The sequence below is a fragment of the Lepisosteus platostomus genome, chromosome 12 (assembly GCF_059453375.1).
Source record: "Lepisosteus platostomus isolate fLepPlt1 chromosome 12, fLepPlt1.hap1, whole genome shotgun sequence".
Classification (NCBI taxonomy): Eukaryota; Metazoa; Chordata; class Actinopteri; order Semionotiformes; family Lepisosteidae; genus Lepisosteus; species Lepisosteus platostomus.
The window spans coordinates 10625924-10643448 of record NC_142622.1 but is presented as its reverse complement, the minus strand read 5'-3'; the positions used below and the strand labels follow the sequence as shown (position 1 = coordinate 10643448).

The window sequence follows — 17525 nt, the reverse complement described above, 5'->3', positions numbered from 1 at the left end:
GCCTGGCACTGCTAGCTTGAACAGCTCTCAGACCCGTGATTGGGTAAACCCCCGAACAGCTCGGGCCGCGATTGGGTGAAGAGTGAGAATCGACACTCTGATTGGGTGAAGAGTGAGAATCGACACTCTGATTGGTTAAAGCGTCACAGCGGAAGTTCCGACAATATGTAGATACACAGGTGATGGATGTTCTTCTTGGTCTAAATACTGTAGCCCCGGTTAACCGTGTGTTCTGTATGTGCGATATGACATTCCCCGACAAAATGCCCTGCGCCCATTTCGCGGCAAAATGACATGCCCAGCCCAAAACGCCCACCCCCCATGTCGTGACATGGAGTCCATATATCACGATATGACAAAAAATTGTCATGCCCATGTCGCGACATGAAGCCCGCATATCGCGATATGAAAGACCCCGGCAAAAATGCCCCGCCCCATGTCGCGACATGAAAGGCACTATATCGCGATATGACATACCCCGCCAAAATGCCCCGCCCCCATGTCGTGACATGGAGTCCATATATCGCGATATGACAAAAAAATTGTCATGGCCATGTCGCGACATGAAGCCCGCATATCGCGATATGAAAGACCCTGGCAAAAATGCCCCGCCCCATGTCGCGACATGAAAGACACTATATCGCGATATGACATACCCCGACAAAATGCCCTGCCCCCATGTCGCGATATGGAGTCCATATGTTGCAATAGGTACTATCTGGGTATATAATGTCCTGATATAGACCTTTGTTGCGACAGCGGTGTACGGGGTCCCTGGAGGTCAAAGTCACCGTGCATGGTCATGTGATCACCGGAAAACCAACGTGCTGTATCTCGGGAACGACAGAAGCACAAACGCTACTTTAACCTGCACAAACCGGCACAAAGGTAGCACTAACGAATGAGGTGGGTTTAATCGCACGTATGGGTTTCAGAGGTTGGAGTAAATGCATCGCCCCAAGTGTAATATCGAGTGAGACGCCATGAGAATAAAAACTGCAAAGGTATGAAAATATTAAGTTCTGAAGATCTTGTTTGATCCTTCATGATGCTTTTAAACTTGTATGAAACCCACGAAATTAGTATTCTATTTTCGATGCCAAAAGACACCTAATTTGGAAATTAGACTTAACACTGAATTTTTATAGTCGCATTGCAGAGCTAACCAATTCGTCGTACCTTTAATTGCAAGAATGGTCAGCTATTAAAAGCGTCAAATACATACTTTGGATGTATTTTAGCTCTGTAAACGTCGTTCACTGCAGGGCATATAGAGGCGATCTGAATAGTTATATGTAAAATGCACACTCACATCAGTCCGTCAATATTATCGTGATGTTATTCATGCAATCCAAAACTAGTAATTTGTTTGCAGGAGAAAGTTTAGAACCTCATCGTGTTTAACTCCTACAGGTCGAGCAGGTATCGAGCTGCTACTTGCGGTCCAGAAACACTTGTATTCGGGAAGCCGGGCTGTACTCCTTAAAACCCAAGATGCCTGTAGCATCTCATGTGTCTTATTTGTTTCGGGACTGGTCTGGTCATTAACAGGCGGATTTCTGAAAAACGTAGATACAGTATATGCATTTGTTTTGCCATGTTGGCTAATAAACCAAAAACATAGCGCTAGACAGCTCCAAGAGCGTCTGACGACAACGGTAGCTAATTAGGCTACGGCTACACATGCACCGCCCCGCTATATTTACATAATTGTCTTATTGGTCACAAAAGATACTGCGAGCCAATAGCAAATCACATACGATGAAAAAAATCAAACACGTAACATTAAAAAGCAAATCATGTAACGCAAACAAGGGAAAAAAATACTTAAATTACTTCGGACTGATAAGGTAGGCCTAGGATCAATCAGGATGGGCCTGGCCCACCCGTGGCTACGCCCCTGATCACAATAAACAATACCACAAATCTATTCAATTAACTACCAGATCTGACAGAAGACATTAAAGTAATTACACCCGATATAAATATGTATTTACTTAATTTCAGTTCTCTTCACTCACCGGGATATCTGAAAATGCACTACCGCATTCTAATAGCTCTACATGCATTAGCTGAAATAAAGATAGACGCCAAACTTCTATCTTAATAAATGGCGCTTTTATTAATAAACGTCACTATGAAGAATTGTGGTGTGTCTGGAAACCAATTGCATTGCGACGGATGCATAAATTCATTACTTAGTACCGATATTATTTCCATTATATTCTGAACCATCTCATAAGATCCAGAGTTCTGTTTAGTATATTACTTAGTTCGCTGCTAAGTTGCTTACTTAATAGCTGTTACTTTGGCTGCGTCGCAACTGAGAACGTTTAGTACGAAGCTGCGGACTAATTTTATTTTTAGCAGCCATGTTCGTTGCAATTGGTCTTAATTTGGCGCACTAGTTTAGCACGAAGCTGCGTTGTAGCCATAGGGTGAACCCCTGTTAGTATGCTGTTTTTAGTTAGTAGCAATTGATCTAACATGTCTAAGAAAATAATGACGTGAATTGCTTGAGTATCCAGTTTGGAGCAACCGGTATCTAAAAAAAAAGATGTCCATACTATTTTAATATGAACTGTTATTACCAATATTAACGTTTATATTAGCTATAATAGGAAATTAGTTTCGGATTCAGATTCTAACTGAATTCAATATTGTTGTGGATATACTACTTGAATATGCGTGAAAATGCATGAAAATTCTGAAGATTTGCTCTCAGACGCTTTTGGGGAAAAAACGCTTTTTTAAAAAGTTGTTTGACCTAGTTGGCGCTCCGTACACATACGGAAGTTTTGATTTTTACTATTGTGCACGTGTCCCGAGATTCTGACGTGTATTTTTGTACCTTAACATTTTTTTTCGTGGTTTATGGAAATAGAATAAAAATGCAGCGAAAAAGAACACTAGCACAAAAAACATCAGAATCTGTTCCGCCTAGTTCGAAGGTATTCAAAAACGTTCCGATTATTGGATTGTAACCGCGATGTTATGCCTTAGTCGTTACTGGCTACCTACTGTATGCAATTACTAAAACGAAATTTAAACGTGCCTTTTCTTATTTTAAAACCTGGATAAACTGTGTGAATGTTTAATGATGATCAGAAATGTCTGCAACTTGTTCATATTTGGAGTGGCGGTGGAAAACAAATGCAGGGAAATATTTAACACTTAAAAAGCTGATGAATCAGTAGTAAATCAATGGATTTAGTAGAGAAATGTATAAATGCCCCATAGCATTTTAACAGAAGTATGCCGCTGAGATACAGAAATGGTTTATCTATACTGCATTTCCCCAGCAGAAGTAGAATAGCATTCAAACTAGGAAGAAGAAAAACATCATCTAAATATTTTTTTTTTCTTTGCGAAAGTTATTATTAAAATAAGATGTGTACTTCCTATGTAAATACACACTTTTTTGAAATTCCTGGACTGTATATTTGCTATACACATGTACAGTATATTCGTCGTACATTATTAGTAACTACTATATTAGTATAGTTAGTATATTGTAGTTTATTAAATGTACAAACTATGTTTTTGTCCCTCAACAGCTATTTTACAATATTTCTAAGCAAATAAATACGATCTTTTGCGACGATGTGATGTCTTTTGTCTTGTAGAAACCTAATAAAGGCTGTGAGGAGGGTTCTAATCCTCGTTCAGATGGCGGGTTTTGGGCTAGAGTTGTGTCAGCCGGGAAATGGTTTTTTCTTCTCGTCATTATCCCGCCGGTCCTAAATTATGCATCCCTGCAGAGAGAAGCGCTCTTGTTACAACCTGAAGGTAAGAAAAAAAAAGAGGAACCGGGGTTGAAACTGTAGGAATTGTTAGACGAAGCACATAACCGAGAACTGACAAAAAATCGCGCGTCCATTTAATTCAGTATATAGATTGTCAGCATGGAGGGAGGTTAATTTGTTAGCTGGTGAAAATCTAATTTACTTGACCCATTGGCACCCGTACCTGCAGGTGTTCTCTCGCTGCTTTATTAATTGAATCCTTAACTGAACTATCGTTTGTCAGTTTTATTTCCTCCTTAGGAGTTGGTGCTCTTCCGTTACTTACAAAATACAATTTAGTAGACATTTCAGCGTTGTTGTATATTTTTGTATCACTGTAGTTACTACCCCTTCTCTGCATATTCCTGTGAGAATTCCACAACGTTCTGAAAGGATTGTGAGTTTAGAATCTAGCAGTAATGCCTAGCCTAGAAAAAAGATGCTTCCATACACGAAAAGCTTCATGCAATCAGTTAAATTGGAAACTGCTTTGAAATGTTATTTGATTATGGGTTGCTTTGGGTAAGTGTCATGTCATGTCAGTGACATGATGTCTGATGGAACGTATTGTTAATAGGTTTGAATAGAGACCACTAATTGGTACATTGTGGTGCAAAAACCCATCTATGAAATGCAGGAAGATAACTTCCTGCATAAATATATGTATCTGCTTTTGAGATATTTCCTAAGTCTATCCCTCAATCATAGTTATACTTTAATTAGAAGTTGGTGCCACCTGGAGGCCACATAGTTTTGTTCACTCCCATATTTCCTCTATGAAAAATCAACATTTGCATGGAAGGGGCATGTGAACCTGTTTATAATGGCATGCACATGTTTCTGAAATACACATGAACAAATTTCTCTGTAGAAAATCGAAATACAAAATCTGAAATCTAGTCTTTCTCCACTTTCTTTCAGGAGGGAAGTTAATTGACATTGGCTTGGGCCAGAAGATCTACTTGGTCTGCAAGGGACAAGGACGGCCAGTTGGTAAAAACAACGATCTTAAATATTGAATTACTATTCCCATGTGATTCAGAGACTTTGAGAGCAGAGAAGGCAGGGATGAGCACGAATGTTGTGCAAGATTAGTAGCCAATAAGAAATTTAGGATGTGCCTGTAGCAGAATTGTTTTTTTCTCATCTGCTTTTTCCATCTGCTTCGTTTTAGGTGTCATGTCTATTCTGCTGTTCCTTAATTTTTCCACTTCTTTTCCATCTTTCCACTTTTTTTCAGCACTTAGGAAGTGCTCTTTTGCTATTCAAGAAAAATAAAAATAATCTTCTGAAAGACATTTAAGAGTTTAGAAAATTACCTTCCGAAATATATAGGTTAAAGGCTAAATAATTGATCATCAAGGAGAGAAAGGGCACTGAAAAACAACAACATATTTCATAAGCTAATTTTATTACACTTTTAAACATCCATCTCCTGTTATTTTTGGTGGGATAGAAATCGTCATTCTTAGAGTAACTATCTACATAGAGCTCAGTGTAATTCAACTGATAAGAAGAAAATGAATGAACAAGAAAGGAATATGAGACAACTTGAATGAAGTGAGAGTGGATAGCATCTCTGCAGACAGAAGTCAACACTAAATAAATTCACCTTGAAACTGTAAATGTTTTCAGGTAATCTGTTGACAAAATGTATCGTATATATATATTTGTATAGTTTTATAATTTCTCACACATGATGCTTTCTTATAGTTATGCTGGATGCTTCTACCGGTATGTCTTCAGATGTGTGGTACCAGATACAGGATGACCTGTCAAAAATAACACAGGTTAGTACAAAATCTTTTGACACAAAACTATAATAAGAACATGCTAAGCAAAGGTCGGATCCCAAACAAGAAGGTAACTTAATAGTGAATTTGACAGCATGGCCACGGAGACATTTTGTTGAGATATGTTGAGTTTTTACCTGCAACAGAAGTGATATACAGGGCTGGTGTGTCGTAGGACTTAATGATCTCTTTATTGGCTTAAATTGTACAATTTTAAGGATGGAACAATGAATACAGTGGTTAGCATTGCTGTCTTGCTGCACTAGGGCCTGGGTTGAGTCAGCATTGTGTTTCAGCACTGTAGTTAGTGCGTCTTCTTTGGTAGGTTAAAACTGAATTTCTGAAGCGAGGGTTAGGGTTACATTTCTGCTTAAACATATACAGTACTTCAGGTAATGTTACATCCACACTTTGAATAGGAATCTAAATATAGAATTAGTGGTGTTGTTATCCTTACTTACAATTTTTGTTGCAGGCATCCTTTGATGAAATAGTACAAGATTTTTCCATTGGCAAAAGCCCACATCCCACTACGATTAAAGTGCTTGAATCTGCCAGTACATTAGTTAGGCCGTGTGGAATATAAACATAGCCCTGATAGTTTTAAAAATTTTCTCACCCTAACCAGGCGTACATCAAGAAACATGCATCTAAATTGCTTTTTAACCTGATTTTTAAGAAATTGTGGCTTAATGTGTAATTTAACATTGTATTAAGTTCTGCATATTTTTTATTGTATGTTTTATTGTAAGTTCTGCTCAGGTGTACAAGAAAGGGTTTATTTATCCTTAGAAACTTCCACAGGAATTAGTATGATTTCACCTTAGAAATGAAAAATTGGAGTGCTCATAGTTGATTTTAGCATTTGTTTTTCACCCTAAAATGCAGAGAAACTAGACTCCCATCTGTGATCAGAGTCAGTCATTGGCAGTGAACCATTATTAATAGTTAGAAAATTGTCTTTCCGCAAGAGTCTCCAGAAACCTAATGTGATCTTTTTAATGTGGTCACAAGGCCTGTTGTTAGTGGCAGCTGGAGCTGAACACTCAAGGACCCAAGAACTGATCAATAAACTAGCACATAACTGTGATCTGTAAACTGACAGTAGATCTTACTGTACTGTATGTTTTCTGTTTTGTACAACTGTCTTTAGTTAGATTTAGACCCTCTTTGGGTGCTGCTTTGTTTCACGCCTGTTTAATATAAATTACATTAAATCTTCTTGTTGTTATGGACTTATGCTCTTCCTGCCTTGTGCTCTTTTTGTAATTTCAGTTTAGAGTAATAAGATTATAGTTTCATTTCCTTCCATGATGCAGTACTGTCCAAGATTTGATTGTTTTTTAAAATAAATTTTGAATTGCCAATTATCTTTGTGTTACCCCTCCCCAAATTGGAATACCTCAGTTTGCACCTATGACCCCCACGATGACACCCAGGGGAGAATGGAAAAGTGTGGGCGCAATGCTTTTGGTCCTCCTTGCACCTGGGGGGCATCATAGGCTCAAGAGTCCAGAAGCATTAAATACTCTTGGAAGTCCTGGAACAAGCTAAGACCATCCCTAATGACAGTAGGTCTTCGGGAAGTGAATCCAGTGTTATTCCCATGTGAAAAAGGGAAAAGAGAAATACCCATAAGGATCTTACAGTTATGGGAAAAGGGAAGATTGGACATACCTTTTGTGATCTCGTGGATGTTTTTACTGAATGTCTAGATTGTGAGAATTATAGGACCAAAACACAGTCTGCATTGTTTAAAAGGTATTCCAGTATGAATCAAATTTTAGGGGTTAAACTAAATAGACAAAATGCATGCAGCACTACTAAAATCATATTGAAAATTTGGCAAAGCCAGGCCTCTCGCAATCCTTTTGTGTTGTCTAATACCGGGTTGTTTATTGCTCCGATCGGTAGAAGTAAAAAATTCTGTTGAAGAAGGATTTTTGTTTATTACGTAGTCTTTAGTCTGAAGTAAATTAGGGAAATCTGCTCCCCGATACCATGCTATCTGAACTGTTTGACTAGTAGCAAAGTTGGAGAAAGGCCATTTCTGTCCACTACAAAATTTAAAAACCAAAAGCAGGCTTGAATGACTCATTTTCATACCATGTTAGAGCTCCAAAGTCATTAAAAATAGCAGATGAGGCAGGGCTTCATAGACAGTGCTTACATACTGAACGGCAATACATCATCTAGTTGTCATCCGAATAAGTGTAGTTAGCAGAAATAGAGGCAGACATAGTAGAGAAGATCAAAGACCCTAGGCTAGTGTTTCCAATGATGACAAGAGAAACAGCCAGTGTGAACCTTCCTGACAAGTGCCCCAATGTAGCATATTGGGAAGACAACTTGTTGTCTGACAACACTGTTACTGAGAGATTAATGTATAAAATCTTAACCATAAGGAAACCTGGTCCCAAGTCTAGAATAGGTATTCCTTCTCAAGCACAATTTAATGAAGCATTCCATGTGGAGAGACTGTAGCTTACTGTGGTGAGCTAATTTGGTCCCATCAACCTCTAGGCGCTGTGAGTGGCAGGAATGTTGGCAAAGCATTCATTGCTGTGGAGTGTCTCAGCTACCTTTGAATTCTTTCCTTACAAGGCTAATTTCATGAGCAGTGGCATAGCAAAAGGTGAATCGTTGAGCATCTGCTGAAAAAGCCATTTTATTTTCCAGTGCAGTACATTTAGTTAATTCATACAGTGAGGCAAATACAGTAGAATTCTCTTTCATAAAGCCTTTGCATTTTTTGCCTCCCTTAGAAAGTAAGTGAACATCAGTTAAAATCAAGAAGCAACCCCAATTTAGTTTGAAAATGAATGCAGGAAGTATGTTATTCCTGTAGTGGTGCCAGTAAGGTGCACACAGTTATTTACTATCGGCAGAAATGAACACGATAATCCAATGGTGGTGTGCATTTTTCTGTATTCTGTATTCTGTATTTCTGTATACCATTGGGTAGCAAAAATAGTGTGATTTATGTCTAGTTGGAAAAAAAAATTATTTGATAAATGTATTAAACATCATACAAGATATCTACCACACCCAGATGAGAAGCAGTAGCTCAGTTCTGCAGATGACCTACACCAGAATCTATTGACTTTGATTTATTGACTATAAGATTCAAGAAAACATTAATGTCTCCTCCCAAAAATGAAAATCTGCAAGTGTTAAATAATGAACTCTCTGTATTGAACTTTTTGTAGGTGTGTTCATATGACAGGGTTGGACTGGGTTTCAGTAAACTACTGATGGAGAATGAGACCACAGGAATGGAGAAAGTTTGGAGGAAGTCAACAACAGGAAGGTAATTTGTCATGAATATAGAGCTTTGAGATTTCATTTCCATTTTCTTTCTGATATAACTGGATTTTCTTAAACATTTGGAAAATAATGACCAAAATTTTAAAGGATACTTCAGTTCCAGAAACAATATCTGAAATTGTTTTGCTGCATGGGAAGTCATCAATGCACATTCAATTCACAAACAGTTAGATAAAACACTGACTTCTTAAAGTGTCCTTTTACAGGCACGGTGAGGTGCAGTTCACATACTTCTGCTAGGGATCATAAACCATAAATTGAACTAGGAAGCATTTGTTAATGTAGTGAGAAGCACTGAAAATGCAACCATTGTACAGTTGGGAAATTTTTGTGAAACAACATTGGCCCTGCAGTGTGAAGGCAGCACTAGGCTGACAGTGCGTTGGAAAATCGTTTTTTTGTTGTGATGCTTTTCCTGTTCTGATAACTATTGATGTGACCAGTTCTAGAATTCCACTTGTCTATACAGTAGGTGTTGAGGATTTAAACAGGCCTATAGAAAATGCTGAACTGGAGAACTGAAGTCGATCATCTCAGCAGTAGCTCAGATTTCCAGCTTTATCTTAAGTAAATAGAATGTGACTTGCGTTTTTGTTTTGTTATTCTAATCAAATAATCTCTCTGCTTAAATTACCATGAACAAACCTTTATAGTTTCCTTCAGAAGAACAAGTATATTAAGTTTGTATTTGCTCAAAAACCTTTGAAAAACCCCTTGGTTTCCATTTGGCAAGAGCCTTATAGCTGTCATGCAGACAATAATTTGCTTTATGTGAACTTGCAGGAACACTAATGCTGTGATTGTTTTTCATTTGTAAGATAGAGGAATGTATTCGTGAAACATTTGCAAGCTGTTTTCACCTGTTTTTTTCCAAATAGGGAAATAACACTGAATTTGTCAAATATCTTATAGATGCATTTAAAGTTTTCTTTTTTTGTGGCCTTTTTTTAAAAAAGTGGGATTAGCGTAAAATTCTTTAGAATGTGTGGTAATGAAAGCCCTCTGTCAGAATAACTCGGTATAGTTTTTACATGCTTATTCTTTATTATACTGTATGTCATGTTTAAATAAGATGTCAACTGTCTCACTATGTAAGTAGTGTGATACCCAATACACCCACACTGGAACATACAAAATGACAAGCTGTCACAAATTGAATTGTATCTACAGTAACTACACGCTAGAGAGAGATGCTTCTAACTGCTTGCTGTAATATTGTTATCTGTGCAAATGCCACTTCTTTTTACTTTGTGCTGCTGTGGTATGCTGAGTTTGTAGACTTTAATAACCTGTCTCTTGCTCCACCATTTTTAAAAAACTTAGCTCTTTAGTGAAGGAGTTGGCCAGGCAGTATGCTTCTCACATGACTTCATCACTTTATGGCTGGAATCAAAACCACTGTGTTAGATTCACAAGGGACTAATTTAGTGCCGTATATAGCAGTTTCTAGCCTGTAGTCATGTCCTTCTCCCAGCAAAAGTAATTTAAATGTTGTCCTTACTTTAGACATGTTTGGGACACCTTTGAACTACAGTGCAATGATGTGTTGCATATCTAGTGATTTTGATGTGTAACTCAAACCCAGTCTTCACTCTTCTCATCTTTTTCCATGTATAAGATAAAACCCGTTTCAGGAGTCCTGTGCCACTCTGGAGTCTTGCTATACCTTGTTTTAATATGGAAGAGCCACACCAAGAACACCCACAGCAAATGTCACAGTTGACATACATTTCTGAAAGTCACACGAGAGTGTTTTCCATTTCAGTGACTGCCTAGCGGTCCTTGGAAGTTGCTCTCTTGTGCTCCCAATATATAAATGAGCTCTCTCACTCTGGGGATTTACTGTACACTGAAAGTGCTTCCAGTGGATCTGTTGAACTGTAGTTAGAGGATGGGACCTTCATCACCACCCCCCTGCCCTCAGCAAACCAAATACATTATTTTGAAGTTGAATTAGAGATCCTTATTGACTGGTATCTCTTGAAAAGAAAGAGAGGTAGACCTCTCTTAAGAAAGTTTGAAAATCTGTAAACTTTTATTAATGGGGTGCTATTTACTTGAATGCAAAAGAGACCGATAACAGTAGCAACAGCTTGATTATAGTTAAGCATGCAATTGTACAATCTTTCATTCTCATCAAATCATCTTTCATTTAGACTGGGTGATGGATTTTTATTGTTTTATTTTCATTTTTTAGCCTATAAAAGGATAGTTTTATGTCACAATAGTTTTATAGACCCAGCCTGACTAAAATCCTCATTTATCTGACAGTTAAGATTGAGCAGCCTGTTTTTGGAAAAACATAACAAAGACGCAGTAATAAAACATAATAAAACGTAGAGTACTGGCTATATAATTGATTTTATAATGCACAAATAATTGGATTATAGCATTTACATAGACTCTCTGGTAGTTTTTTCTCTTTGGTTTCATGCATTTCGTCTGGCCATGTAAGCACTGTTTGTAATGTCTGTTGTAATCTTTTGTCTTTGACAAAGCAATCTATTGTTGAGTATTCAATCTACGTGAAAGAGGTTAGATGTTGTATCTGGCTGGTCAGCAGTTGAGCTTGTCCTGGCATCAAGCCCAGACAGGAGGCAGCTACTGATTTTGATGCAAGCAATCAATTTCCCGAGTTCAATAACCCAGCAAGCTGGCATTTTGATGAGTACCTTCCCTGCTGCAGTAAAACCTCTTAATTTTGCCAGAGCACAATTTTGATTTATTGGTATTAGAGACCCGACACAACAGATGGCGTTTGGTTGACTAGCATGCTTAACATGGTGTTTCTTTCTCGACAAAACAGCAGTTGTGCATGAGCGCAGTGCTGTGAGGCATATATCGTCTCCTGAATTAAGGTTCTTATTTGTCCTTGATTTTAAAATTGTATTTAATATGTTGTCTCTTTCATCACTTAGTGAACATTTGGTTGTGGAAAGTCCTCAGTGATCTGTCAATTCATAGTTTCTTTGACCTGTCTGTCTCCATGGGTTATTGATTTCTGCCTTTCAGTTTCCCCAAGCACAGTGGGTCTCAGTCCTAGTCCTGTCAGTTTTTGCTCCAGCCGGGTTCTTAATCGAGGGCCGGTTCATTTCAATTTCCTGTTTGAGGCTTTTTTATATAATTTCCTTTCAGCTTTTTTTTTTAAAAAAAGCTGATTGAGATTTGTAATTGGTGTGAACCATGTGCTAATTAGTGAGTTTTAGGACTGCCCTCATTCAGGTGTGAGAGCTGAACTATAACCAATTACATTATAGTAGAAAGAAGAACACCGACTCACTGTGGGAGCTGTCTGATACAGGCTCATTCCAACCTGTATCCGTTCATCATCAGTTGATCACTTATTAAGAGCTGAGTAGTCAGAAATAAGGGAGTAAGGGAGCAAATTCCTAATTAGCAAGTTGAGGAGAGTTTGTGTCAAAGTCCTGCGTGCTAAAATTGTTGGAAATGATGGGCTTTATTGTATTTTTGATACCGAGGACTGATTGCCCAAAAGTGTCTGAATCTAAAAGACAGTCAAAGGCATCGTTTATCTTTGCTGGTTAAGGGCCCGCTTGGAACAAAAAAAACAGCAGACACAGGTATAATAATGGGGTGTTCTGAAACTGGATATGGATTAAAACATATGCAGTATATTTGTCGTGCAAACAAGATAGGGATCTTACTTTTTTTCTGCTTGTTTTACAGAATGGTTGATGATCTTCACCGCCTTATCAAAGAAGCAAAAATTCAGAAGCCCTTCATCCTGGTTGGCTCAGAGCTGGGTGCTCTGAATGGGCGATTTTACAGTCACATTCATGACACGTGAGTCAGAGTGACTTCTTGTTTTTTGATTACTATGTGTTCAGGTAAAATAAAATCAGTATTATATCTGCAGAAAATGTATGATGTATTTTAAATGCAGTGTATGTGACACTTTATACCAATAAAGTTTAGTAAACCTGCAAAACCACTTGTTAGATTCACAAAGATATAAAGAATAACCCTTGAAAATAGAAGAATAACTTAAGAAAATACCTTTTGCCAGATTTGAGGATTTGTTGCTATTCATTAGTTAAATTTCAGTATCTTCGTTAAAAATAGATCTAGATGATATCCTTTGCTCTGTTCACAATCCAGATTATGTTCTTTTATGTATGCTAGTTTAGTTTAACATTACTTGTTTAAGCTTCAGTCAATGCAAAATGTAGTTTTTAACTCTCCATAACTGATAATTGTAGTGCATGGACTTGTTACACCTTATTATTACATTTGAAATATAAAGCAAAGTCATGTTTAGTACTTACCAGAGCATTTTAAAGCTTTTAGTTGTGACAAACACATCATTAAGAGCTGTGAAATTACTAAATTATTTCTCATAGAGATAATTTGAACTGAAGCAGGGATTCAGAATTGGACTTTCTTACTTAAAAACAAAAATTACTTTAGGTATTGCACATTGTCTGGTGTTGAAAAATGAGTGGCAAAAAACAGTGCTAAAGATGTTCTTTCAGCTGTATAAATGCCAGCCAGTAGCCATATCACCCTGCAACTCACAACTGAAGCTAACCCACTGAAGCTAAGCAGGTGTGAGCCTGGTTATTAATATTATTATTAAATGGGCAAAAATATTTTATAGGGCAGCATTATATATTTAGGAACAGGCAAAGGTTTATTCCTTGGTCCCTTCTTCAGGTGTCACAACTCTTCAAACCTGAAGTCTCCACAGTCTAAATGCTGGGTCTCTTTTCTTTTCCTTTCTTTCTTTTCCTTTCAGCATGGAATAAACCTTTACCTGTTCCCTTGCAGCCTAAGGGCTTGAACTTGTTCATTATGTATTTAGTATCCTTACATACACATGAAGCTGACATTACTTTTTTATGAATTTAACAAAAATATCTTTCATAATGCTTTAAATACTGTTGTAATAGTTTTAATACATTTTTATTTAGCGAAACAAGTCAAGTTATAAAATATACAATTAGTCATGTTACTAGCTAATTTAATGTCTTGCTAATTAGTCACAGCCAAAACTATTCTGTAGTCTGTAGTCTTCTCTGTTTTTCAGGTTGGCAGAAATTGCAGTAGAATGTACTGTAGATAAGTGACAACACCTTTACATTTTGACAATTTCAAAATGATCTTAAACACTGTTAGGGCAGGTGCTTTGAAAGATGATCTAAACCTTTTGGGGAAAAAAAATGAATGTTTTATATCACAAAACTGTATTGAAAATTGATTTAGCGCAGTATCACTAATATTCATTATCCAGATACGCTTAATATCTCTGGACTAGATATATACATAGACAGCACTGGAGAAACAAACTTGGTGCTCCAAAGTATGCAGTCTTAAGTTGAGAAAGAAAATTAGGATAGGGCCAAAACTATAGACCGTCACAGTGCAGGGTGATTAATTGGACCTGCAGTCTCGTCTTTGCTGCAAGATTTAAAGTTTCCATCACTTTTGATGTTAGGTGGTTGAGAAAGTAAATGAAGTTGTGGCTAATAGATGACATCCGGATATGTGCACAGGGATAAAAAAAAAAACATTGCTCCACACCCACACAGTCTAATTTATCTCTTGAACAGACAGGTGGGCTACATCATACATCTCATCCTTATTACTGTGTGGCTTATACAGCAGACAGGCTGGAGTGTGCAGTTTATCATGGCGTGTCGTCTTTCTGCAGTGAGGTTTCTGATCTCATTCTCATTGATCCAATCCCTGAGGGCATTTTCACTGAGGGCCTTTGGCAGGAGTACTGGTAAGTCGTAGCTAAGCTGTTGTCTGTGGCTTTCTAGACCCTTTCTTCCTGAAAAATGTCCTCTATGTGTCTTGAGGGGAAAAAAGTGCCATTTCGTCTGTTGTCATGGCATTTTAAAGAATTAATCTTGTTCCTTAACCTCCACTTTATCCCCCATCACGATGCGTTGTAATTGTGAGGTGTGTGTCATCGTTAACAAAAAAGACCCATTATTTTTCATAAGACTGCAGTCTGAATTCTTTAGTGCAGTAGGAGGTTTCTAATACATTAAAAACTTTAGCTAGTTTTAGTAGTAACTCTTCATGTTCAGATCCTGCTCATTTAAAGGTGTTATGGGGTAACCCACAAAAGGACTGCAATGGCTAGGGAGATGGCCTCCACCAGTACATTTCTAGATATAACTGTTCTGGTGGGTATTGTTTAATACTGTTGGAAATATTATTTGCTTTACTGGAAAGTGAGGATTTTTCACATGGGTCTTATCTGTAGAAAAGGGTCTGTCACAGAGATAGAGGGAGCAAGGAGATTTATTGTCAGGCTTCACTGTGAGAAACTTTTTTCATTACACAAAATGTGAATAAAGCCTGGACTGTTGATTTGACGTCTGTGTCAAAGTGGAGGTTTTATTTTTAAATGTACCTGAGCCAGTCATATTTTTTTTTAGCATCACCAGTTTTTTTGCAGTTTACAATGAAACGTATGGTAAACTTCATTATCTGGTAGTGTAGTTAAGACCAAGAGCTGCATTCCTTTATGAAAAGGGTTGTGGGAGTATGGAACAAGCTACCCAGCCATTGTGTTGAAGTACATACAGTAGTTTGGCTGAAGAAACAGCTGGATGACATCTTGGAATTAATTAGCTATTAACCTCCAAATAGGCTAGATGGGCTGAATGGCTCTTATGTTCTTATGAGCTAAGTTATGTTTTAAGAAATTGAACAGAAAATGAAGAAATTATATGCATACATACACGTTAAATCTGTCTTTTAAGGAGTGGATTTTTTTTACTTTTTATGCACTTTCCATTCTGGTGCAGAGCTAATGGAGCAGAACTTAAGCTTTCTATGAATGGTGAGCGGGAGTTCATGAAATCCTGCTCTGCGCACAGTCATTACATTAAAAAAAAATCTGTCATTTTCTTTTCCTTAAAAATATGTTGTTCAGCATTCTTGAACTTTCTGTTGAGGATTTTGACAAGTCAGTAACTTTAGCAAATAAGTAGCCTTTTTTGCAATACATTGAGTATAAATTATTACAAGAAAACAGCAGTGTCTGACACTGTCAGGCTCATGTATATAATAGCTTACAGATTTGCACTTCAAACAGATTTTCATTCAACATGGCTGATTCTGAAAATTATTTTTGTTGCGTCTTACAAAATGAGTTTTTAGTGTCTTTAGGGAATATTTCACATGGATTTGAAAGTGGGTAGCTGCAAGGGCTTCAGGAATTTCTTACAACCTTAGAGCAGCTTCTCTTTTATTATAAATCACAAGAGAATGAAGCAAAAGATCATGCATACAATTAAAAAAACATATGGTGTAAGTGGTAAGGAAAATATCCACTTAGGCTACATTATTGTGAGTATTCTCTCTGCTTCTGGGCTTATTAACTTCTTGGTAGCGCAGATTGGAAAACCTGGACGTTGGAATTTCTACCACAGTTGTGATGCACCTTAGTATTTACCAGGGTTATATACAAGTGAGGAACTGCACAGTAGTACAGTGGTTAGCATTGCTGCTTCACAGTGCTGGGGCTCAGGGTTCAGTCCCGAACCTGGGATGCTGTCTGTGTGGAGTTTGTACATTCCCCTCGTATTCATGTGGGTTTTCTCCCACAGTCCAAAGACATACTGGTAGTTTAATTGGCTTCTGGGAAAATTGGGCCCTTGTTATGAATGTGTGTATGTCCGGGTGTCTGCCCCACCTTGTGCCCGTTGCTTGCTGGGATACGCTTCGGTAAAAAATTACTACGACCCTGTACTGGAAGAAGCAATTATAAAATGGATGGATATGCAAATGACATTGATTATACAGGTAGCGACATGAATCAATGTTTTGGCATTTGAGGGCAGAGCTCTTTATGACACATTGTGTCAAGAGATGGACAGTCACAGGTTATTGTTCTAAGTATTGTACTTTTTAACGATCATTACTTGGTAAGCTTTCAGTGCAGATGGTTGACTGATAGATGTTGAAAACGCACATAGCCACTGCCTATTCAGTTTTTTCATTGGAAAAAGCAAATTACAATTCTTGGGCTTTAAGGTAAAGATTACTAAGCATACAATGAGGCATCATGGTTGAGTGAAGCACCATTTGCAAGTGCTGCTTGTTATGTGTACCAGACCGCTTCTGGCCATTTCTACCTTTTTGTGAAGATGTGCAGAAGTGCATGATAAATATCTGCTGAAAGAATAAATCAATACATACATGGTACATTAAACTTAATTAAGGGAATACATTTAACTTGATATCAACAATACAGTATGTACTGTAGCTTTAGCATTCTTACGAAATTGCTCTCAAAAAGCACTGCAAAACATCAGTTGCACTAGTTTCTGATATTTTGTGCCAAAGCACATTTTTACATTATAGAGACTTGTTGCTTTGTTATTTGTCACTTTTTAAAGAAACAGTTGCATTTTAATTTTTGAAGCCTACATTAGGAGATTTCTGTACGAGGAGAATCTGTCGTGTATTTTTGACTTCAGCCCCTAAACAAAACTTGATGAAACATAAGATTTAATTGTAAAAACCTGAACATGCTTCATGCATATTTCAAGTTAAGAAAATTAGCTTTCTTTGAATTACAGATGCAGAATATATCTGACAACAAACATAAACAGGGTGATGTCTAGGAGCTTAGTTCTTT

General features: G+C 37.5%; 1 protein-coding gene across 3 annotated transcripts in view; it reads left to right on the top strand.

Moving 5' to 3' along the window:
- The first annotated feature begins 984 nt into the window (after positions 1–984).
- LOC148651070 (uncharacterized) overlaps positions 985–17525 on the top strand; it is a 32610-nt gene continuing 16069 nt past the window's right edge. Inside the window, exons 1-7 of one of the 3 annotated variants that reach the window (XM_088600921.1) lie at positions 985–1004; positions 3627–3789; positions 4707–4778; positions 5499–5575; positions 8788–8888; positions 12593–12709; positions 14577–14651. In XM_088600921.1, the coding sequence (XP_088457047.1) occupies positions 5501–5575; positions 8788–8888; positions 12593–12709; positions 14577–14651 (368 nt within the window). In that variant the 5' untranslated portion in view covers positions 985–1004; positions 3627–3789; positions 4707–4778; positions 5499–5500. Of the gene's footprint in view, positions 1005–2778; positions 2952–3626; positions 3790–4706; positions 4779–5498; positions 5576–8787; positions 8889–12592; positions 12710–14576; positions 14652–17525 lie in introns of those variants that run through there. The other 2 variants (XM_088600920.1, XM_088600922.1) reach the window with 2 other exon arrangements.